The following is a 24435-nucleotide window of genomic DNA, read 5'->3' as shown; positions in this document are numbered from 1 at the left end:
TGGGCAGGCTGCTGGACCCAGACCAGCCTCCGGTGACTTATCCTGCCCTGCGAAGGAAGAGTACAGGTATTTACTGCTTTCCCAATGGTGAGAAGTGTATCTCTCCGGGCCACTCAGAGTTCCCTACAAAGACAAAATAAAAACTTCTCCTTAAAAAGACGAAATAAAATTTCTCCTTAGAAAGTGTTCCTTGGGGCCAGGGCATAGCTCACTACTAGAGCTCATGCACTCAACTCAGTCTCCAGCACCAATAATAACAGGAATCGTAAAGATAATATTGATAATAGTTTGGGCATGTTTGCTTGGGCAAAAACTGACTCTATCCACTAGGGCTGCTTGGCTGTAGAGCTCGTGGTGGGGACCGCTCTGCTAAGTCTCTATCAGCCCAGCTGTTGCTCCATCGTCTAATGTGGTGTTAGGCAAGTGACAGCTGCTTGTGTCCATGTGTTCCAGATAGAAATAACCTTCCCAGTCACTCTTCAAGAACATGACTGGGAGAAACTTGAGCAGTGGGGAAACACTGAGGGCTGTTTCTCCTGGGTGCCATGCTGAGCCTGCAATTTCAGGGGACACATTGGTTTAGCCAAACTCTAGATGCTTCACTTAAAAAGCAGAAGTGAAAGAAGGGGGCAGTTTCTCAGTGCCCGAAAGGGTTATTCTGATTTAGACTGGCAATAAAAATGCAATTGGCTGGGAGTTGGCATGACCAAAGTGCAATCTAAATGTCTTCCCTCTCCACACGGCACAGCTGGCACTTTGAGGAGTTGAGCTGCAGGCTGCCCTTGCAGAGCAACGATGGAGAAAGGCCATCAAGAGAAGGAAGGGGTGAGTGTGTGGTTGGTAGCAGCCAGGGCTCTGGACCTGCTCAGCTTTCCTTGGACATCCCCAGGGCTCTGGTGTTGCGGAGCCTGCCTTCAGCTGGATGCACTGTCTGGAAAGGGCCGCTTGCTCAGAAGCCCACCAACAGCTGGGCTTTAGAGTAGTAGCCTGATGTTTATAGACAGATGCCCACTAGGAATCATGGCACTGGGACAGTTGTTGAGAAATAACTGGGCTGGGGGTGTGGTTCAACTCGTAGAGTGCTCACCTAGGACGCGTGAAGTCCAGATTTTCAGTCAGGTGTGCCGGCACACATCTGTGTCTTAGCACTTGGGAAGTAGAGGTCGGAGGATAAGGAGTTTGAGGTTAACCTCGGCTACAAAGGGAATTCAAAGTCAGCCTGGGATAGAGACCCTGTCTCAAAAAATTTAAAAATTTTTTTTTCTTCTGTTCCAAACACACAGTGTAGCTGTGGGCTAGGTGTAGATTTCTTTGCCTGAGGAAAATTTGCAGTGCCAAGAAGGGAACATGAATCGATCAACATCCACTTTCAAGGAATTTGCATTTTAAAATTTTTAAATAATTAAAATTTTAATTTAATTTTAATAATGCATTTCCCAGTAGCATTTGTTCATAAGTGGGTGGGAAGAAGCAAGCATTTGTGTAAAATATTATTTATTGAGGTCCATTAGACATACGGTCTGGAAGCAAGGTCTGCAGCGTATAGAGCGGGCGTGGGTTTGGGAGGGAGAAGCGCCTGCTGTTGGGTCCAGCTCTGTCCCATCTGAGCTGTGGCTAAGACTTGGGCCAGGTATTTATTTGCAGCAATGTAGTTATTGAGACAGTTTGTACCACTGAGGCTGGCCTCAAACTCCTGATCCTCCTGCCTCTACCTCCCAAGTGCTCGGTTGTAGGTGTGTGCCATCTCACCTTATTAACTCTTTTAGTGTCTCCTCACCTACAAAATGGACCGGTAGCCCCTTCCTCTCCTGGTGCCAGAACAGTTACACAATGCACATGAAGTGTCTGGCCAGGAGGGAATGCTCTTGTCCATATTTCTGCTTGGTTTATCCTGTGGAGCGGGTGACCTCACTATTGAAACTGGGCGCGGGATATCTCTGGGGCTGTCTAGTGTGATGAGGAACATCCCAGCCTCTCCCCACTTTATTTCTAGTATGATAAACAAATGTCCTCCAGAGGGCAGAATCACCCCCTCCCTGCAAACCAGAATCACTATTTAACCGTTTACCCGGGGACTTCTCTTGGATTATCTTGTTTCATTTTGTTTGTTTGTTTGTTGATTTTCCAGTGCTGGGAACTTAACCCAGAGCCTCGTGCATGCTAGGCAAGTGCTCTACCACTGAACTACACCCCCAGCCACTTTCTCCCTTTCGATTTAAAATAGGGGCTCTCTAAACGGTCTAAACTGGCCTCGAACTTGTGATCCTCCTCCCTCAGCCTCCCAGGTGGCTGAGATTACAGGCCTGTGATGCCATGCGACCTGTCTGGGATTGTCACAGCTGAGAACGTGTTTGACAGGTCAAGTGCCATCGCCTGTATTTGATGGGAAGGCACCTGAGGCTAAGAACGTGAAGTCCGGGGTCACAAGAGATGCTGTGCCTGCTGCTTAAGGAGAAGAGGGAAGACTGGGGATGTCCCCACGTGGTGCACTCTGCAGATGACTCTTGGTGGAGGGAAACAACTCAGGCAGCTACTAGCATGGGGCATGGGCTGACCTCAACTGTCTGCCCCTCACTGTCCAGGCGTGAAGCCAGGCATGAAGCCAGGGGATTAGGAGAAGCCAGGGAAGCAGAGGCCACATGGTCTTCTGGGAAGATGCCGGACATCAGTAGGGCCCAGCTGTCCGTCAGTAGCTGTGCAGCTCAGGCCTCAAAATTACTTAAGAACTGTTGAGTAGATCTCTTCTTTTTCCTACAAACTAGTGCTTTGGACAATGAGGACATGTTTTGTGAAATGTCTCCGCCACAGCTACTTTAGTGTCCTGGACAGTATCCCTTGTCCTCTGACCTCCCAAGCTCCTCATTGTTGCATATTAACTGACTAATGAGCCCACCCATGTGTGATACTTACTGTAGATCAGCTGGGGCTGGGGGAGCCTCCTTCCCTGTATTCTTGAATCAACCCAACAGGGTCATTCCCAATGATGGGTACTTTACTTAGGCCTCAAGATGTTTCCCCAGTAATCTAGGGAGAGTGGGGTGCTGAGGAGGGAATCGAGGGTCTCGTCCATGCTCAGCAATTGCCCTGTCACTGAGCTATGTCCTAGCCCCAAATTCTTTTCCTCTTTCTCCTTGAAAGGAGGAAAAAAGAAAAAGCAAGCTGAGGTGAGACTGTAACTCATGTGACATAGTGTTCAACCATGTAAAAATGTAGTTAATCGTTCTCAAAAAATAAAGGGCGTCCTATTGCTTTGTGCCTGGATGGTCATGCAGAGTGGCAGAGTCAGGCACAGAAAGACACAAAGCTGCATTAGCAGATGTGGGTGCAAACCAGAAGAGCAGTTGCCAGGGGCCTGGGGAAGAGGTAATGGGCGATCTGCTCAAGAGTTCAAAGTTTCTGTTGGTGGGATGAGCGAGCCCTGGAGCTGCATGTCAGGGCCTGTGATTGCAGTTAGTGATGCAGTGGTGTGCAGCACGCTGGCCGTACCGATTGCAACTAGTCCTCCTTGGGTTCTTGAGAGTCACTGAGTGCATTTTACACGTCTTCACCACACACATAGGCAAAGGTAACTGTGGTGATGTATTGTGTACCCTAATAAACTTGCCTGAGGATCAGAGGACAGAGCCAGCCACTAGATTAGACACAGAGGTCAGGCAGTGGTGGCACACACCTTTAATCCTATCACTGGGACACAGAGATCCATCTGGATCTCTATGAGTTCAAGGCCACACTGGGCTCCATGAGATTGATCCAGTATAGGAGAGAAACAGAGCCAGGCAGTGGTGGCACACACCCTTAATCCCAGCACTTGAGATCTCTTGCCTTTGCTTGGGAAGTACACACACCTTTAATCCCAGGAAGTGATATGGCAGGGCAGAGAAAGGTATGTAAGGCGTGAGGGAACAGGAACTCACTCTCTTTAGGCTGAGGATTTCGTAGAGGTAAGAACTAGGGGCTGGCTACTCTCTTCTCTGATCTTACAGCTTTCACCCTGATATCTGGTTCTGGGTTATTTTATTAAAAAACCATCTAAGATTTGAACAACAGGTAACTATGTGTGGTGGCCAGTGTAGTGATGAGATGACTGTGCTACATTTCACAAAGTGTGTGTAAACACCATGCTGCACACCATAAAGACAAGCCAGACCTGCCTGCTCTTTGGAAGACTGGGGCACAAGGAACACACATTCAGTGGAAGCCTGGGCTACAGAGAGAGTTCAAGGTCAACCTCGTCAACTTAACGAAACCCTCTACCCATTTCAAAATAATAGGTAAAGGGGAAATTAATTTGTAAATCTTTCCCCCACTTCTATTTTTGACCAAGACTAAAAGTCTTTTCATTGCTAGTTGGTGCTCAGTCTCATTGGCCCTCTAGTTCCAGGAGGGAAAAGGAGGAAGAACCCAGCTTGGGGGCAAAAACTGGTCAGTTTTGGTACCATAGGTAGGATGTGGTTTCACAAGCTACACTCCTCCTCAGAGAATTATACATCAGCCAAGAGGCTGAAGAGATGGCTCAGCATTAAGAATGCTTGCTGCTCTTCCAAAGGACACAAGTTCAATCCCCAGCACCCACATTGGACAGCTCATAGCTGTAAGTCCAGGTCCAGTGGATCTGGCACTTCTGGCCTCTTTGAGCACCTATATTCATGTGCACATGCCCACATACAGACCTATACACAAAATTAAAATAAATCTTTTAATTTTTTCCCAAGACAGGATTTCTCTGCATAGCTTTGGCTGTCCTGGAACTCACTCTGTAGACCAAGCTGGCCTCGAACTTGCAGAGATCCACCTGCCTATGCCTCCTGAGTGCTGGGACTAAAGGTGTGTGCACCACCACCACCCAGCTATAAATTTAGGGTTTTTTTTTTAAACTTTTATTTATTTATTTATTTATTTATTTATTTATTTATTTATTTATTTATTTATTTATTTATTTATTTATTTATTATGTATACAACATTCTGCCTCCATGTATGGCTGCACGCCAGAAGAGGGCACCAGATCTCATTATATAAATGGCTGTGAACCACCATGTGGTTGCTGAGAATTGAACTCAGGACCTCTGGAAGAGTAGACAGTACTCTTAACCTCTGAGCCATTTCTCCAGCCCTAAATTTAGTTTTTAAAAGCAACAGGTCAGGACTGTAGAGATGACTCAGAGGTTAAGAGCATTGACTGTTCTTCCAGAGGTCTTGAGTTCAATTCCAAACAACGACATGATAGCTCACAACCATCTGTAATGAGATCTGGCGCCCTCTCCTGGCCTGCATGCATACATGCAGACAGAGCACTATATGCATAATAAATAAATAAACCTTAAAAAAAAAAAGCAGCAGGTCTACAGCAAAGGAATGCTCGTGGGGTTGACTCAATGACTTTTTCTTTTGGATTGTGGCATCCATTGTTAGGTCCTTATCTAAAAAGGCAGGGATTGTTGGGGACCTACTTCTGAGGAAGAGAGAGATACCTCTGCTGTGAGGGCCCCTAGACCATACAGCTCACTTCTTGGAGGTTGAGAGAAATCTCTGGAGCTGGAGGCAGAGATAGGAAAGCCTAGAACTCTTCTAAGAACTTTTCCATCATCAAGACCTGTTCTTGTAGTTCATGGGCTAGGTGTGGTGGCACACACCTTTAATACCAGCACTCCAGAGGCAGAGGCAGGCAGATCTCTGTGAGTTCAAGGCCAGCCTGGCATGGTACACATGGTGAGTTCCAGGAGAGCCAAGACTGTGTAGAGAGATTCTGTCTCAAAGAGAGAGAGAAAGAAAGAATGAGAGAGAGAGAGAGAGAGAGAGAGAGAGAGAGAGAGAGAGAGAGAGATGTAGTTCACACCTACAATGCTGGAACTCAGGGAGGCTGAGACAAGAGCATCAAAAATTCAAGGCCAGCCTGGGCAATTTAACAAGACCTGTCTCAAAACAACACAACACAACAGAACACAAACCCCTAAGTGGTGGTGGAAAGCTTTATTAGCATGTACAAGACCCAGTCAATGTCCAATCCACACAGCCAGCCAGCCAGCAGCCGATTAAACCAGGTACGCACAGACCCACACACAGGTGCCCCTGGTGCACACACACAGACCCACACACAGGTGCTCCTGGTACACACACACAGACCCACACATGGGTGCCCTGGTGCACGCACGCACGCACGCACGCACGTGCACACACACATGCATACACACATAGAGACCCACACACAGGTACTCCTGGTATGTGAGGAATCCTTTGGAAAGCACTACAGAGGGCCAGCTGCAGCTGTATGGAGCCAGTGGTAGGGAGCCGGCTGCAGAGGTTCTTGCTGGAAGTTCCGGCTACTCAGGAGGTTGAGGCAGGAGGATTGTTTGAGCTGAGGAGTTGGAGAACAGTCTGGATAACACAGGGGGTTGGAGGAGCGCCTGGATGAGAGCCTGTTCTAGCCCCAGTGGGTCAGTCTTTGGATAGAGAGTAGCTGGAAGACCAAGGATGAGGTTAGAATGGCTGTGTGTACACTGGACGTAGAGCAGAGGCCCGCTCTTGGCCCCTCTCTGACATCCACCCTACCTCTCACAGAAGCTGACCCTGGTGCTTGCCCTGGCAACACTGATAGCTGCCTTTGGTTCGTCCTTCCAATATGGGTACAACGTGGCTGCCGTCAACTCACCGTCAGAGGTAGGTAGGTCACTGTGGTAAGTGAGCCATAACTGTTGACGCAGGGAGGGTCTTAGAGGTGCACATGGTCCCCAGAGAGCAAACACAGCTGACCCCTTAAGGGAAAGGAGGGGAAAGTCCCTTCAGAACCCCAGGCTAAGTGAATGGCCAAGTCCTCAGCCCTCAGGTTCTCATGAACTTACCTCCTGTGGCCTGGCAGTGTGCAGAGTCACCTGGAGGGCAGTGGCCACACCATCCGGAAGGCTGCAGCCATCCCAGGGTGTGAGAAACACCGTAAGTGTTGCCTGCCAGAGTTCTTCCCATGGGTGTTCCAATCCATACGCTACCCAGGCAGCTCTGTCCCTATCACCAATAGGGCTGTCCCCATTCCATAGCTTAACACCTCTATTAATTCTTTGTGCAAAATGAGCTCAGCTGGTCTGACAGTCTGTTCCTTCTGTCCCCAGCTCATGCAGCAGTTTTACAATGACACCTACCAGGAAAGAACCCAGGAGACCCTTGATTCCTTCTCCTTGACACTGCTGTGGTCCGTGACGGTGTCCATGTTCCCCTTTGGAGGCTTTATAGGCTCGCTCATGGTTGGACCCTTGGTGAATAAGTTGGGCAGGTAAGTTGGGATGTGTGTGTGTGTGTGTGTGTGTGTGTGTGTGTGGTGTATGTACTTACTGTTGTTAGTATGTGCATGTAAGCATGCTAGTGCAAGTGCAAACATGTATGTATGCTTGTGGAAGCTAGCAGTAAATGTTGAGTGTCTTTCCTCCATTCCTTTTCACCTTTTTTAAATTGATTTATTATTTTTATTTTATGTGTATGAGTGCTCTGTCTGCATGTATGTATGTGCACTGCCTGTGTGCCTGCTGCCTGATGAGGCCAAGAGAGGGCTCTGGATCCCCTGGAACTGGCGTTAAGGACTGCTGTGAGCCGACATGGGAGTGCTGGGAACGGAACCCAGGTCCTCTGCAAGAACAGCAAGGCTTCTTAACCACTAGGCCATCCCTTCATCATTTTTTTTTTAAGATAGGGTCTCACTATGTAGCCCTGATTGGCCTCAAACTCACAGACATTCACCTACTTCTACTTCCTGAGTGCTGGGGTGAAAGGCACCCTCCCACAGCTGGCCCCACCTTTCTTTAAGACAGCACCTCACCAAACCTTGAGGCTGCTCGGCTTGGCTTGGCTGGCTGCTCATTGTACTTCAGAACTCTGCCAGTCTTCATGCTCCCCTTTCCCCGCTGCCCCTCCCCCACCCCTTCTACCTCTATTACTGTGGCTACAGTCACATACCACTATGCCTAGCTCTTTAAATGTGTTCTGGAGATCAGAATGCAGGTCCCCAAGCTTGCACAGTAGGCACTTTACTGGCTGGACCATCTCCCCAGCCTTTGTTTTTGTTTTTGAAACAGGGTCTCCTGTAGCCCAGGTTGGCCTCACACTCACTATGAAGTCAAAGGTGATCTTGAACACCTGATTTTCCTTCTTCTACCTTGCAATTGATGGGATTGCAATCATGTGCCAGCAGGCCCCATGAGGGTGGGTAGATTTTTATTACCCCAAACTTACAGATATGCATCATCAGCTTTTAAACATGGGCCTGAAACAGAAGTTCTTATCATGAGATGAGGGTAATAACCAGGATGGTAAATTTTACTTTCTGTTGGGGCCATTCAAATGACTAATGTTTGGGAAGCTAGACAAGGGACCTAGGTCCCATGGATGGCTGGGTATGTCCCCAAGAATGAACATTGTGTGCCAAGGAAGACATGGGGCTCCATGTCCTTTGCCTCACTCAAACCAAAAGCTCCTTCCTCGTCAGTGTTTTTGACACTGGCAGAGTTACCTGCTGTATGCAGTTATGCATCCTATAATCTCGGGACTCTGTAGGTGAAGGCAAAAGGATCTGGAATTCAGTGCCAGCCTGGTCTACAAAGTGAGACCCAGTCAGGATCTTGGATCAAGACCAGAATCTGGAACCTTCCTTCTTCATACTTTTGGAAAGTCTTGGGGCTGGAGAGATGGCTCTGTGGTTAAGAGCACTTGTTGCTCTTGCACAGGACCCAGGTTTGGTTCCCAGCACCCACATGGCGGCTCCCAACCATCTGCAACTGCAGTTGTAGGGTATCTTGTAGCTAGAGTTTTCCTGCCTGGCCCACAGTCAGGACAAATCTCTCTCACCTGCCAGTCCTACAGCCGCTCAGACCCAACCAAGTAAACAGAGAGACTTACATTACTTACAAACTGTATGGCCGTGGCAGGCTTCTTGCTAACTGTTCTTACAGCTTAAGTTAATCCATTTCTATTAATCTATACCTTGCCACATGGCTCGTGGCTTACCGGCATCTTCACATACTGTTTGTCATCGTGGCGGCTGGCAGTGTCTCTGACTCAGCCTTCCACTTCCCAGCTTTATTCTCCTCCTTGTCCTGCCCACACTTCCTCCTGCCTGACTACTGGCCAATCAGTGATTTATTTACCAACCAATCAGAGCAACACATTTGCCACACAGAACATCCCACAGCAGTATGTGATATCCTCTTCTGACTTCCACAGGCACTAGACATGCACGCAGTGCACAGACATCCATTCAGACAAAATATTTATACACATAAAATTAAATATATAAAAAAAATTAAATTTTTTTTCCTTCAGTATACAACCTCTGATTGAAGATCTGAGACCCTGAGATCACTCTGTGAGGTTAGTGTTGAACCCATAGCTTTCTCCGGGAGCCCCAGAATGAGTCAGATCTGTCAGACACAGGTCAACACTAGTGGGCACTTGCCCAGGTGGGGCCCAGCCTTGCTCACCAAGCAGTCCACTTGGAACTTAATCAGCATGCACTTATTTGTTTACAATATTTGCAGGTATTTTAAAAACAGCAAGAGTGGCTTAACTTAGGGATGTTGTCTATGTTCCCAGGCACTTCTAGAGCATTCATAGCTGAGCAGGGTGGCTCACTCCTGTGATCCAAGCACTTCAGAGGCAGCAGAGTCTAAAGTTTTAGGCCAGCCTACATGGCATAGTGAGATTGTTTTTAAACACCTTTAATCCCAGCACTTGGGAGGCAGAGGCAGGCAGATCTCTGTGAGTTCGGGGCCAGCCTGGTCTACAAAGTGAATTCTAGGACAGCCAGAGCTGTTACACAGAGAAATCCTATCTAAAAAACAAACGAATTTTCTTAAATATGTATGCACATACACACATATACACACATGTGCACACACAGACAAATGAGTTTTAGTTGGCTTTTGTTTGTTTGCTTATTTTATTTGGTTCTGAGGTTGTGGTGGTAGAAGCCAAGGCCTCCTGCATGCTAAAAAAGCAGTCTATCGCAGAGCTGCATCTTCAGCACACAGCTGGATGTGTCCAGTTTTTTTGAAGCTATGTTGAAACCTCTCTGGACAGGTGGTCCTCTTCTCCTTTGTTTGGTTTTAGTTTTGGGTTTGTTGGTTTTTGTTTTGTTTTGTTTTTTCTATGCTTTACCTTTTTTTCCCCAAACAGTATTTTTTTTTCAAATTTATTTTTATGTATATAGGTGTTTTGTCTGCATGTATGTATGTGTACCATGTGTGAGCCTGTTGCCTGCAGAGATCAGAAGAGGGCGTTAGATCCCATGAAACTAGAGTTATAGACAGCTGTGAGCCACCATGTAGGTTTCAGGAATTGAACCTGAGTCTCACAAAAGAGCAGCTAGTGCCCTTAGCCACTGAAATATCTCTCCAGACCCCTTTTGCTTTGCTTTTTGGAGGCAGGGTTTTAGATGGCAATCCTCCTGCCTCAGCCTCCTAAGATGTGGGGTTACAGAGTTTAAGACATGAGCCGGCTCTGTTTACTGTAGCTGAGAGTTTTCTCTCCGGTCCCGCAAGCTCTGGTAGTCCAACAGCCCACTTATAAAATAAACACACAGACGCTTATATTATTTAAACTGTTTGGCCTAATGACTCAGGCTTCTTGTTAACTGTTCTTATATCTTAAATTAATCCATTTCTATAAATCTATACCTTGCCACGTGGCTCGTGGCTTGCCAGCATCTTTACATGTTGTTTGTCATGGCGGCGGCTGGCAGTGTCTCTCTGACTCAGCCTTCCACTTCCCCCAATTCTCTTCTCTTTGTCCCGCCTATACTTCCTGCCTGGCTACTAGCCAATCTGTTTTATTTATTACCCAATCAAGCAACACACATAACAGCTGCAGGAGGCACTGAAAGATTTTGAGAAGGGAAAAAGGAAGTTTATCCGGTCCTGGATCAGTTTCTCTGCCATGTAGCCAAGACTGGAGAAACAATGATTCAGTGGTCCCAATTTAAAGGTTATTTTATTTTCAAACTACAAAAAGGGATGGATGATTTCAGAACTTCAGCTCCCAAACCTAATGTTAAATATATTCCCTTTGATGAAATAAAGGAAAGAATACTAAAAATTGTCACTGGATTTAATGATATCCCTTTTACTATTCAACAACTATGTAAACTGCTAACAGATCCAAGAAAAAATTATACAGGAACAGACAAATTTCTCAGAGGAGTAGAAAAGAATGTAATGGTTGTTAGCTGTGTGTATCCTTCTTCAGAGAAGAACAGTTCTAATAGTTTAAACTGAATGAATGTGTTATGTTTCCTGGAAACTCACCAAACTATACTAACAGGTCTAGTATAAATGGGCCTGGAACACCCAGGCCACTTAATCGACCAAAGCTTTCTTTGTCAGCCTCCTTGACAACAGTTTACCTTTTCCAGCAGCCTTGTGTTTCTTGTATTTTTACATCAGTTTATATTTTGGCATTTCTTAAGGCTGTTTTCAACCTCTCTTTTTGTTTATACTGGCTTTTTGTTGTTTCAATTCTTATGTTTTCTAACTCTTTTCTTCATTTTAAGCATCAATTTTTTTCTTTCATGCATTATACTTTGGTATTGTATCTAAAAATGCATTGTGAAGCCACCTAGATTATATACTTCTAGAATGTTCTAGTTTTACATTTTTGTCATTATCATATTGTACCCTTTATCTATCGTAAAGGGTACAAAAATCTGTGTCTTGATTCATTTTTATTTGTTTGTTTTTTAATTTTTATTCTTCATTTTATTTTATATGTCTGGGTGTTTTGTCTACATGTGTGTCTGATGCCCAAGGAGACCAGAAGAGGGTGTCACTTCCTCTGAACTGGAGATACACATGGTTGTTAGCTGCCATGTGGGTACTGGGAATTGAACCCAGGTCCTCTGCAAGAGCAGAGTGGTCTTAACTATGGAGCCATCTCTCCAGTCCACATGTTTTGTTTTTGTTTTTGTTTTGTTTTCATTGTCATGCTGGAACTGAATCAGGGCCTTATCAGCTACTCTCCCACCCAAGCCACATCCCCAAGACTTGTTTGTTTTTGAGACAAAGTCTCCACACTGTGCCACCAGGTCTGGCCTGAGTCGCTGGGCTCCAGGGTTCCACACACCCCAGTCTTCGGAGTGTACAACCACAGCCCGCTGACACCACAGCAGATTGACTTTCCTGTGTCTTCGGATGAGTCCGTTCCCCTCTGTCCTTTGCTCCACAGCAGGATATACACTCTGTTAGCTTCAGGTCCCAGTAACGCTCACTGCTGTAACTAGTGGACGGGGCTCTGAGTAGACATTGAGGGTGTTTGTTGACTGCATGAATTAGTGATGAGTGAATGATGAAGTGAATGAATGAATCCTTACACTAACCTGACGTTCCCACCCCCTCTACAGAAAAGGGGCCTTGCTATTCAACAACATCTTCTCTATCGTACCAGCCATCTTAATGGGGTGCAGCAAAACTGCCAGATCATATGAGCTGATCATTGCCTCCAGACTCATGGTTGGAATATGTGCAGGTAAGGAACCCTGTCTGCAGTGCCGTTCAGCACAGAGGAAGCAGAACTGACTCAGGGATCTGGTGTTGTCTGGGGCCTTTGGGAGCCCAGAGCTTGAAGCTGACCCTCCACAGGCACCTGAGTTTTGCCTGGTTCTCCTGGGTGGGCAGTGGGCAGAACTTCACAGCAACGCTTCCTGCAGAGAAAGCTGTCTTTGGCTTTGTTTTTCCAAGGCTGGGATTGAGCCCAGGGCCTTGTGAAAGCTAGATAAGCACTCTATCACTGAGCCACAATTCCTAGCCCAAGAAAGCTGTAAGAATAAACCTCAAACCCTGAGTTTAGAAGGGTCCTTCCACTCTGATCCTTTTTTTCCCCCCCATCTTGTCAGCATTGGCTAGGATAACGGTCAGTCGGAGGATAGAGGTGTCAACTTAGTGAGCAGCAGCTTTGTGTGACAGTAGACTGTCCTATGTCACAGGAACAAAAAGATTGCATGAAATTTTGTTTCGGTCATTGTTCATCTGTGCCTGTGTGGGAGAACCAAGCTGAAAAATCAATTTCTGTACTTTTTAAACTGTGGTCTTAAAAAAGTTGTGGAACTTGGGCTGGGCAGTGGTGGTACACATCTTTAATCCCAGCACTAGGGAGACAGAGGCAGGAGGATCTCTGTGAGTTCAAGGCCAGCCTGGTCTACAGAGCGATGGGATAGCCAGGTTACACAGAGAAACCCTGTTGGGGGAAGGGCGATGTGTAAAACTGGCTTGTAAACCCCACCCACTGTCTTCTCAACCCAGGCTGTCTGGGATATGCTGCCTTAGTTTTAGAAAGGTCTCCCCTAATTGCTTAGAAATGGAGACACTTTTAAAGCCACAGTTGTGGCTTCCCCAACAGTCAGCCTTTCCCAGTGCCCAGCCAGGAGTGGCTTTGCCAATTCTCAGGGTCCTTCAGAAGCAAGGTGGGCACCTCCTGACCTCTGCCCTCACATATTTCCTCCTGGATGGTCTCAGAGTGACCTCTCCTTCCTAATGTGGGGTAGGGACGGAGGGATGATCTGGCTGACTGTAAGCAAATCCCTAGAGCTCATTAATAGGCAGAGAAGTTTGCAAGCTGGTGAGCCAGAGGTGGCTCACACCTTTGATTCCAGCACTCAAGAGGTGGAGCCAGATGGATCTCTGTGAGTTTGGGGCCAGCCTGATCTACAATAGTTAGCTCAGGCCAGCTAAAGTGAAGAACTGCCAGACAGGGTGGTGGGGGAGAAATAGCCACATCAGGAGAAAACTAGCCATGAGGCACGCTTCACTCAGCACTGAGTTCTTGCTCCCGGTCCCACCCCCAGCCCCCACCCTCACCCTCACCCTGAGAGAGCATCCCCGCCATCATGACCTCACCTGGCTTGGCTCTGCCTTTGGTTTTCCACGCAGAAGCTTTTCAAGAAATAGAAAACTCCAGAAGTTGTCAGCTAGTGCAGTCTCTTTCCCATCGATCATAAACATCCAGGATGGGTTTCCAATAATAATAAAGTGATAAACTCTAATAAATTTTAATCACAGCTAAAAATCTAGTGCGCACGCGCATGTGCGCACACACACGTAAACACATAAACATGTAAACGTAATTTTAAAATCTTAACCTAAGCTGGGCCTGGTGACACACACTTATGATATCAGCTACTTAATGGGCAAAGGCAAGAGAATTTCAGGTTCAAGTTCTGCTTAGACTGCAGAATGAGTTCTCAATTAGCTTGGACACACCATATCTCAAAAACAAAAAAAAAAAGTAAAACGGGGGCTGGGAATATAGCTCAGTGGTAGAGCACTTGCCTGACAAGATCAAAGCCCTGGGTTTGTTCACAGCACACACACAAATAAATTCTAACCTATGGAGATGAGGGCTCCTAACCACACTCTAACACTTGCCACGCTGAGGCAGGAGGATTACCAGTTTGAGGCTAGCCTGGACTGTGTATATGTAACAAGACCTTGATTGTTTGGTTTTCATTTGTTTGTATTTGCTTTTGAGACAAGGTCTCCTCTGTAGCTCACACTGACCTCAAACTTTTAACAATCCTCCTGCCTCAGGCTCCGAAGTGCTAGCATTATTAGGCATGCACCAGCACACCTGGCTAAGATCTTTGGGGGGATAGGAGGACCCCAACCTTTATGCTTCAAAAGCATACTTTTGGTCAACAATTTGTCTCATAGTTTTTGATTTGCATATTTACTCGGGGGTGTGGCGATCTGATCTGTGGAGATCAGAGAACAATTTATAGGAGTCCATTTCTTCTTCCATTGTTTGTGATCAAAATCAGTTTTTCTTGCAAACTCGGTGTTTCAGTCTTGGCAGTGATCACCTCTTCTCGCTGAGCCATCTCACTGGCCCTGCTCTCAGAATTTTGGTCTTGGGACTTCTTTTCATTCTTAAAATAATTGAGTGTTCCATAGGGCTCGAAAGATAGGTCAGAGGTTAAAAGCACTTGCTGCTCTTGCAGAGGACCTGGGTTCAATTCCTCAGCACTCACATCAGACAGCTCACAGCTGGGACCAAGGGGACCCAAGGTCCTCTTCTGGCCTCCCTGGGCACGGCATGCATGTGGTATGGGGGCACACACACACACACACACACACACACACACACACACACACACACACACAAAGTTTTTATGAAAAATAATCAGTCAGAAAACAAAACAAAACTGCCAGGTGTGCTGAGCTTAAGACTCAAGACCAGACTGGTCTACCCAAGACTCTGCCACACACACACACAAAAAAATTGTATGTTTATGTTTTAAGACAATTTTTGTAAGAAGAGTGACTCATCTCACATCCTTGCAAATCACTTTAATGTCTGTCTTAACAGCAGACAGTTGGATTTTCTCTTCATCTTCATGAAACAAATGATAAATTATATTTATACAGTAAGTAAGTACAGTCGACAGAAGTACAAGCCGACCACCATCCCTGGGGCCGAGAAACACCTGGGTGAACTCCTCCGGGGTGTTCAGGAAGGGAACGGTGTAGCAGATGCAGTACACGTGGCCAGTGGCCTCATGACCAGCACAGCAGGTGACAGGTGTGCTGGATGGCCAATGGGCGGGAGGAGCCCAGAGGCTATGGGACGGGGCCTCGGTCAGAAAGCCTCTTGTAATGCGCTGCATGATCGCAGGCCCGGCTGGATTTTCAAATCTGCCCGTGTCCAGTTAGTTGTAAAAGAAGATGGCAAGTGACTTCTGGAAAACTCCACACTGTGCTCCAGCGAGGTCAAGAAGGAAAAGGGTAAAGAACACCCCGAGACAGTAAGGAAAAGAGTTTCAGCCTCAGAGATGCTCACATTTGAACTCAGCTTCTCACTCACACCTGGACAGTCACGGTGTGAGCAGGCTCCCTGCCCTTGGACCACTGACCCCAACACCATAGCTCACCCTGAGAATAAGTAATCAGCCCTGCTGTGAGAGAGGAGCAAGGGTGGCCGAGCATTGCCTTCTGGGGGCTCACGGTTCACGGGTTTGTTATTGATTGACTCCTTGGCAAGAAGGCCGAAGGTTTTCCCTGGCCAGCAGGAATGCAGACATTACAAACCCCAGATCCAACTCCAGGGTCTTCCTCTTCCACTGAGCCATCTCACCAGCCCCCAACTTCATCTATTCCTAAAAGAGTCATATTTTGATATGAAGGGAAATTTTACAAGATTCAATAGTGGGGAGCCGGAGAGATGACTGAGTTCAGTTCCTAGTACCCATGTTGGGAGGCCCACAACCACCAGCTCCTGGGGTATCTGACACAATTGGACCTTTGAGAACATCTGTGTTCATGTAAACATGCCCATGAAGACACACACGTACACACACACAACCACATTACTAAAAACAATAAGTATTTTTTAAAGATTAAATAGTGGGGTTCAGAGTAGCCCCAGCATTACGTAAATCCCAGCAATGTAGATTTTCAATGATATATACTGAAATTTGTTTTTTTGGTTTTTTTTGTTTTGTTTTACATTTTTAAGCTTTTCTTGGTTTTGTTTTATTTTGGCTTGTTTTCAAGACAGGTCTTCTTTATGTAATAGCTCTGGCTGTCCTGGAACTCTCTCTGTAGACCAGGCTGGCCTTGAACTCACAGAGATCCACCTGCCTCTGCCTCCTGAGTGCTGGAATTAAAGACATGCTTCTTTTAGATTTATTTTTACTATATGTGTATAAGTGTACTGCATGTATGTCTGTGCACTACATTTGTGCCTGAGAAGGTGGTGAGCTTCCATGTAGGTGCTGGGAATTGAACCCCGATCCTTTGCAACAACAAGTGCTCTTAATCACTTAGTCAACTTGCCAGCCATCTGAAGCTTTTCTAAGTCATGGTGTCCTTTTGTATCCCAGGTTGGCCTGGATCTCACATTAACCTTCCTGCCTCAGCCTCCGGGTGCTGGGATTAAGGTGTGAGCCACTGTGTCATGTGAACTAACAAATGGAACTTGTGCTGTGTGGGGGGAAAGGTCTCTGTGCAGGGGTTCATTGTGTGATGTGTTGTCCCCAGAAAGTAATCTGGTGGACAGGGGTGTTCTTCTCTTTTCTCCCTGAGGCAAAGGAGAGGAGCATGTCTAATCCTCTCCCTGAGACCCGGGCCAGTCAGAAGCAAGGACACAGGGCCTGGCCAGACTGCGCACCCGGGTGACACCAGTCAAGGAGCAAATACTTCTATTAGGAATATCTCTGATGCGATTTCTTTATTGAAGGAGCTGAAAATTAGAAGGGGTGTTTGCAAGGGCCATTCATTCATTCACTGTGTTATGGGAGGCTGTGTGTGAGGTCATTCATTCACTGTGTTATGGGAGGCTGTGTGTGAGATGGGGTGCACATGTGTATAGAGGCTACAGGTTCACGTCAGATGTTATTCTTCGGGAGCTCTACACATTGTTTTCTGAGACAGGGTCTTTCAATGAACCTGGAGCTCACTGACTAGAGCAGGCTGGCTGGTCTGCAAGCTCCAGAGATCTGACTGCCTCCCCAAGCCCCTACACTGGGATTATCAATGTACCCACCCCCATACCCAGCCCTATGTGGGGCTTGAACTCAGGTCCTCATGACTGCACAGCAAGTTCATTACCACCTGAGTTATTCCCGTCTGAAGGGAGGGCTGGGCTAGAGAGTGTGCTTTGTAAAGTAGGGTGGATCCTTAAAGACACAGTCTGTCTCTCCAAGACTCTTTCCTGGTTGTATTCTTATTTCAATTCTCCTTCAGGTCTATCTTCCAATGTGGTCCCTATGTACTTAGGGGAACTGGCCCCTAAAAACCTGCGAGGGGCTCTTGGGGTGGTACCCCAGCTCTTCATCACCGTCGGCATCCTTGTGGCCCAGCTGTTTGGCTTTCGGAATGTCTTGGCAAATGAGGAAGGTGAGAACAGAGCCCTGCCCCCGCCCTCTGCTCCCCCAAAGTCCCTGCTGCCATTACCAGGAACTACGGCCTGCTGACTTCCCTGTTCTGTCCAGTGAAGACTCTCCTTGCTGCCACGATCTGTCCCTAGCCCACCATGCACACTGTGGGCCCTGAACAAGCACGTGGTGACACATTCCTTTTAGGAGATGGCAAGGTGTCTCAACTGAAAAGGAAGGGCCTATGTCCCTTGACTACTAAGTGACTGTCCACACACTTGGAAGCACACAATAGCTTATAAATGGCATCATTACCTCCTCTTTGTCTTGAGTCTTGAGCTACTTTTTTCGTTTTTGAGACACGGTCTCATGTAACCCAGGCTGGTCTCGAACTCACCTTGTAGTCAAAGATGACCTTGAACTCCTGATCTCCTGTCTCTACCCCACAAGTACTGAGATTACAGGTGTGTAAAACCACAACCGTTTCATGCAGTGCTGAAGACCAAACCCAGAGCCCTCTGTGTTGGTGATTGTGTTTGCTCTTTTGGGGGGCCTGCCACCCAGCTCCCAAATAAATCACACACGGAGGCTTATTCTTAATTATGAATGTCCGGCCTTAGCTTGGCTTAGTGTCTAGCCAGCTTTTCTTAACTTTAAATTATCCTGTCTATTTTTTGCCTCTGGGCTTTTCTTTGTTTCTTACTCCGTGGTTTGCTGTGTAGCTGGGTGGCTGGCCCCTGGAGCCCTCCTCCTTCTCTGGCTCCTAGATCTCTCCTCTCAGATTTCTCCTTCTATATATACTCTCTGCCTGCCAGCCCCGCCTGTCCTCTCTCCTGCTTTGCTATTGGCCATTCAGCTCTTTATCAGATCATCAGGTGTTTTAGACAGGCAAAGTAGCACAGCTTCACAGAGTTAAACAAATGCAACATAAACAAAAGTAACACACCTTAAAATAATATTCCCTAACACCTCTGCACATGCTAGGCAAATACTCTACCAATGGAGCCCAGCCCTACCCCCTACTCGTCTGGTCTCATCTCTTTTCTTCTTTCCCTTCCTTCTTGTCTTTCTTTCTGATTCTTGAGCTTCTGAGAAGGAGACCAGTCTCAATGATCACACCAGTCAGGACGCAGCACTTGCTTGCAATGGCCCCAGGTGCCATGTCTTCTGCAGTAGTTCATTTCTTCCCCCCAGCAGCCCCAGGAGATCATGTACTTTACACCCATTTTACAGATAAGCCCATAACTGAGACTCAGCAGATTGGAAATTTATCCAAGGTCCTGTTAAGATTCGGACCCTGCAGCCTGGGCCTGGCTCTGTGTTGCACTGCCACACCCTCTTGTCTTTCCATCAGTCCTGCATGTATGTGTCCAGGACACCTCTGTCAAGGTGCCACATTCTCCCTAGGAGCTGAGACCCAAAATGAATGGACTAGGGTTGAGTCTCAGGGCACCACAGGCAGCAGGACTCAAAGCCAGGAGCCAAGCTCTGCACTGCACTGCACTGAGCAGGAGGGCAGGGACAGTCCTATTCAAGGAGAGAACATTCTGTCCGTCCATCCCATGAGGATTTAATGGGCATCCACACTGCGCTGGTTTTGTTTCCCAGTTTCCCAGCGCTGCTCTGACCACTCCAGTTTAGCTGTCCTTGTGTCCCAACACAAGCCTCTCTGGCCAGGTACCTGGGGTGGGATCACAGTGTTGGTCTCAGTCCGCTCCAGCCACCTGGTCCCTGGAGGGCGATGCAGGTCTGTATAATAACACATGGAGGCTTCCCACTGGCATCACGTTCTTACCCACATTTGGAACCATCAGGTGCTCTTGTTTGCCCACCTCATAGTGTGAAGTGGTCATGCCTTAACCACTGTGTAAATAGCCACCACACAACCACTGAAAAAGTCGAGTGTTGTCCTCACAGAGCCATGTCCTGCCTCAGGGGAACGGTGCTGCGTGCTTGGCACATGCAGGGGGCAGAGGAAAGGGGCCCAGGTCCCTAGGCTCCCGTGACAGTCGACCCTTTCTTACAGGCTGGCCCATCCTCCTGGGGCTGACTGGAGTCCCCGCAGCTTTACAGGTCCTCTTCCTGCCCTTCTTCCCCGAGAGCCCCCGCTACCTGCTGATTCAGAAGAAAGACGCGTCAGCCACGGAGAAAGGTGAGGTTTATGTGGTCTCCTCTTCACTCTGGATCCCCAGGCTCTTCAGCTCTGAGTTCATGCCCTCTGCTTGTCTCTCCCTCAGCCCTGCAGAGGCTTCGAGGTTGGAAGGATGTGACCCTAGAAATGGAGGAGATCCAGAGGGAAGATGAGGCCGAGAAGGCCGCTGGCTTTATCTCCGTGTGGAAGTTGTTCAAGATGCAGTCCCTGCGCTGGCAACTCATCTCCATCATCGTCCTCATGGCTGGCCAGCAGCTGTCAGGAGTGAACGCGGTATGGGCAGCCTGTGGGCTTAGGGGCAGCAGTGTGTGACCAGGTGCTAACAACGATTATATAGCTTGCATATAGCTCTGAGGAGTTGGGGTGCAGTGGGCCACTGGCCACCCTACCTTTGAGGCCCTCTGCCAAACCCATGGTTGCCTTCCAGATCTACTACTACGCTGACAAGATCTACCTCAGCGCAGGTGTGAAGAGCAATGATGTCCAGTATGTGACTGCAGGGACAGGGGCAGTCAATGTGTTCATGACCCTTGTCACGGTGAGTGTCTATGAGGCTGTGGTCCTATCAGCCACCAGGGGTGGAGTGAAGAAGGTCCTAACCTTGGAGGGATCTGGGGCCTGAAGTATGCAATATGCCCCTTGGGCCCTGATCCCCCAGCCTCAAAGCTCTGCTGTGAGGACATCACTGACTCCAGTGGGGAGCAGTCATGGACCCCTAAAAGCAGAGGCCCAAACCTTACTCCAGATGTTCCCACTGTGTGCAGTGACTCTGCTCTGACCTCTTCTATCTGGGGCTGCTGAGCATGGCAGAAATGGAGGGAGTCTCTGCACAGGGTAGCTCAGTGGCCCTACAAGGAGCTCATGACTCACTGCTCAGGTCGTACCTGAGTGAGACTTGTCCCCCTGTTCAGAGGAGCCAGCCAGGCCTCCATGTGGGCCTGAAGCTTAGAGTCACAGGACGCAGGCCCTTAATTTGGGCTCTCATTTAAGAGTGGACATCTGGGGTCCTAGTGATTCAGCTGGACCTCTCCACTGGCCACCCAAGGACACATGTTCTGTGCATGCATGTGGAATTATGTACACACTGGTGGCTGGGCACACACTGCTCCTGACACCTCAAAAGTTGGTTGAGGGATAATGAGGGTGTTCCCATGATGGCAGCCCCAGGCAGGGGTGCTCTGTCTCACAGAAACATGGGGCACTGGCTCTAAAACCTCACTTCCTCCCTCCCACACCTCCAGATATTTGTGGTAGAGCTTTGGGGACGGCGGCTTCTACTCCTCCTTGGCTTCTCCACCTGCCTCACTGCCTGTATCGTGCTGACGGTCGCTCTGGCGCTGCAGGTAAAGGATGCTGTGACAATTACCCATTTAAAGAAGGCTCAGAGAAGACACCAAAATGCACTGGTGTCACATGGGGTGGGGAGAAAGAGACTTTCTCCTGGGGTCCTTTAAACCATGTGTGAACCCAAATTTGAATTCCCCACTTCTCTCCTTGTGTCTTCGACTGGTCTGCCGTTTGTGACTTGTGGCCTGTGTGTGTCTGATATCTGTGTCCTTAACAGAGGGCTTTGAGCTATATTTATTGAACAGCACAGTAAACACTGTGAGATTGGAAAGGAATGAGGGATACTTTTCTTTCTTCCTTTTATTCTTCTTCTTTTTTTCTTCCTTCCTTCCTTCTTTCCTTTCCTTTTCTTTCTTTTTTTCTTTCTTTCTTTTTTTCAGACAGGGTCTCTACATAGCTCTCGCTGTCCTAGAACTCACTATGTAGACCAGGCTGGCCCTGAACTCCCAAGTGCTGGGATTAAAGGCATATACCACCACTGCTTGGCTATTTTACAGAATTTTTTAACAGAGTTTTATAAGGGAAGACATTATTTACTGACCCCCAATAAATTTATTGGCCCAGAATAGCATTCAAAGTCACACACAGATATTACAGCCTATATCCACATTTTACTTCCAACACATGTGAGATATTTGTTGTTGAAGTTTGCTTTTAACCTGTTGGCTGCTTTCAGCTAATGATTACCACAACACACACACACACACACACACACACACACACACACACACACACACACACACGCATGCATGTGCACGTGCACTCACACATGTGCACAGAAGCATGGAAAGACAGACTACAGAAGAGTGCATAACTAAAGATTAAAGCTATGCATTTAGCTTAGGTTGTAAGAGCTGATTGCATAGGAAATCAAGATATTGTCAGGTTGGTTATATTGTTGTATTGATGGGAGAATAAACTTACACAGCTGGAATACACAGCAGGAGAGCAGGTTAAGTACACAGTCATCAATGATCTCAAGGCCTGTTAGTAACTTAACTGCAGGGTCCAGCAAAAGTTCAGCCCCTTTGAAGGCTAGAGGCATTTTCAGAAAAAGCTTGTCACATCAGATGCCAGCTGTGCTGGTAGCCTTGCTCAGAAACAACACCATATTGCTCCCAACCTATGTTTTTACCACAGTAAAGGGACTAGGCACCAAAATCAGTGTATTTTAGCAAGTATAGTCTTTGTCAGGTGTCTAGGGACCATGTGCCCCTCCCTCAGCAAATCCAGCCCCCTCTCAGCTGACTTCTAAGATCTCATCACGTGGTCTAGCCGAGTCACGGCTGGCTCCTTCCAGACCCAGGTGCTGACTACCCGTTTTCCCACCCACAGGACACCATCTCCTGGATGCCTTACGTCAGCATCGTCTGCGTCATTGTCTATGTCATAGGACACGCCCTGGGACCCAGTATGTATCTCTAGGCTGGTTTTGTAGGTTCAGTGCCCCACATCCTGGTCCTCCAGGAGCTTCTCTGAGAATCCCCAGGGAGGGTGGATGCATCCCAAGTGCCTTCTGCCTTGCTCCTTTTAGCACAGGATAGAAGGGGCTGGCTTGGCCGCTTGGGGATTTAGGTGATGCTGGGGTCTCTGGGTTGTAAGTGCTGCCGTGTTAGATCAACAGAATGAGCTCCACAGGCAGCCTCTGCCATGCATCACACCCAACATCCTTATGCCTGCATTTGCTTCCTCACTCAACCACTCCCCAAAGTCCTGTGTCTTAGAGATACTCACTGCCCCCATGGCCAGGTGACCAGGGTGCCAAAACACCCAGAGGCTCAAGGACCCTTTGTGAGTCACTCTGCCTTCAGGGAGGGTGTCTCCCCCAACCTAACTATCGTCCCTGCTTCCTCTCCTCACCCTTCCCTCTCACATCTCGCCACCATCCCTCTGTGCTCCCTCTTCAGGTCCCATCCCTGCCCTGCTCATCACTGAGATCTTCCTGCAGTCCTCCAGACCAGCCGCCTTCATGGTCGGGGGTAGTGTCCACTGGCTCTCCAACTTCACCGTGGGGCTCATCTTCCCATTCATTCAAGTGAGTGGGACCCAAATCCCCAACCCACCAAGCCAGAACCTTCTAGCACATCCTCCCTCACTGGTCCCTCTTCCCACAGGTGGGCCTCGGCGCCTACAGCTTCATCGTCTTCGCAGTCATATGTCTCCTCACCACCATCTACATCTTCCTGGTCATCCCAGAGACCAAGGGCAGGTCATTCATTGAGATCAACCAGATCTTTGCCAAGAAGAACAAGGTGTCGGATGTGTACCCAGAGAAGGAGGAACTCAAAGACCTTCCACCTGCTGTCTCTCCGTAGTACCAGAGCCAGGGCATGAGCCAGTGTAGCTGGTCTGCATGGACCTTTTCTCTGGACTTTGGTTCTGTCTTCTTATTGTCTGTGACACTGGAAATGAGACAAGCCTGGCAGAGAATGCCAGCCCCATCACCAGCCCCCATCCAGTGAGGACATCTGACCTCCTTTTGTGCTTTTCTGCTGTCTCTAAGCACAGAGGCCAGTCACAGGCTCTCAGCCACATGCGACACTGTCCCTCACCTTTGCTAGGGAGACTGTGGTGCGGGTACTGTAACACAGCTTTCCTAACAAAAACAGTTCCTGCAGGACCAGACGGGAGGACCACATTACACCAGCCAAGCTAACCCTTTGGTGGCTCCCAGGTGCCTAGGGGGTCACTGAACCACAGTGACCCAAGGAGGTCGCTGGCGTTTGCTCGGAATTGAAGTCATCCTTATCCTGACCCAGCAGTGTCATGAAGCTGGGGAACAGACCATGGGGAGATATTAACTGAGCATGAACTATTAACTGTAAATGATAATATTAGTGGAACACCTCTGTATAACCAATAAAAGAGATCTGACACTTTTCACCTTGTAGATGTAACAGTCTTATTAAATAAGAAACACAGAGCCAGATGCAGAGTTAAAAGCCCAAGAGGTCAGAGCAGTAGTTAAGAGCTGATACTAAAAACCCTTTCTTACCCTTCACTGCCGCTGTCGTCCTTCCCCTCAGAAAGAGACCTACTTCCTGTGTATCTGTCTTTTTATTGACTTTCAGTTCTGCCTTCTCATTGGTTGTAAACCC

At 47.8% G+C, this 24435-nt stretch overlaps 1 protein-coding gene across 1 annotated transcript; it reads left to right on the top strand.

Moving 5' to 3' along the window:
* The first annotated feature begins 358 nt into the window (after positions 1 to 358).
* On the top strand, positions 359 to 24220 carry Slc2a5 (solute carrier family 2 member 5). The gene is made up of 12 exons (XM_052717466.1): positions 359 to 825; positions 6558 to 6656; positions 7103 to 7263; positions 12373 to 12497; positions 17708 to 17860; positions 19865 to 19990; positions 20076 to 20263; positions 20418 to 20528; positions 21232 to 21333; positions 22673 to 22748; positions 23245 to 23372; positions 23452 to 24220. The coding sequence occupies exons 1-12, from the start codon at positions 796 to 798 to the stop codon at positions 23650 to 23652; spliced, it is 1500 nt and encodes a 499-aa protein (XP_052573426.1). The 5' UTR covers positions 359 to 795; the 3' UTR covers positions 23653 to 24220.
* Positions 24221 to 24435: the final 215 nt, after the last annotated feature.

Source organism: Peromyscus californicus, unplaced genomic scaffold (genome assembly GCF_007827085.1).
Source record: "Peromyscus californicus insignis strain IS unplaced genomic scaffold, ASM782708v3 Scaffold_5__1_contigs__length_169319896, whole genome shotgun sequence".
In the NCBI taxonomy this organism is placed as follows: Eukaryota; Metazoa; Chordata; class Mammalia; order Rodentia; family Cricetidae; genus Peromyscus; species Peromyscus californicus.
The sequence above is the reverse complement of the archived record's forward strand: the minus strand, read 5'-3'. Positions and strand labels throughout refer to the sequence as shown.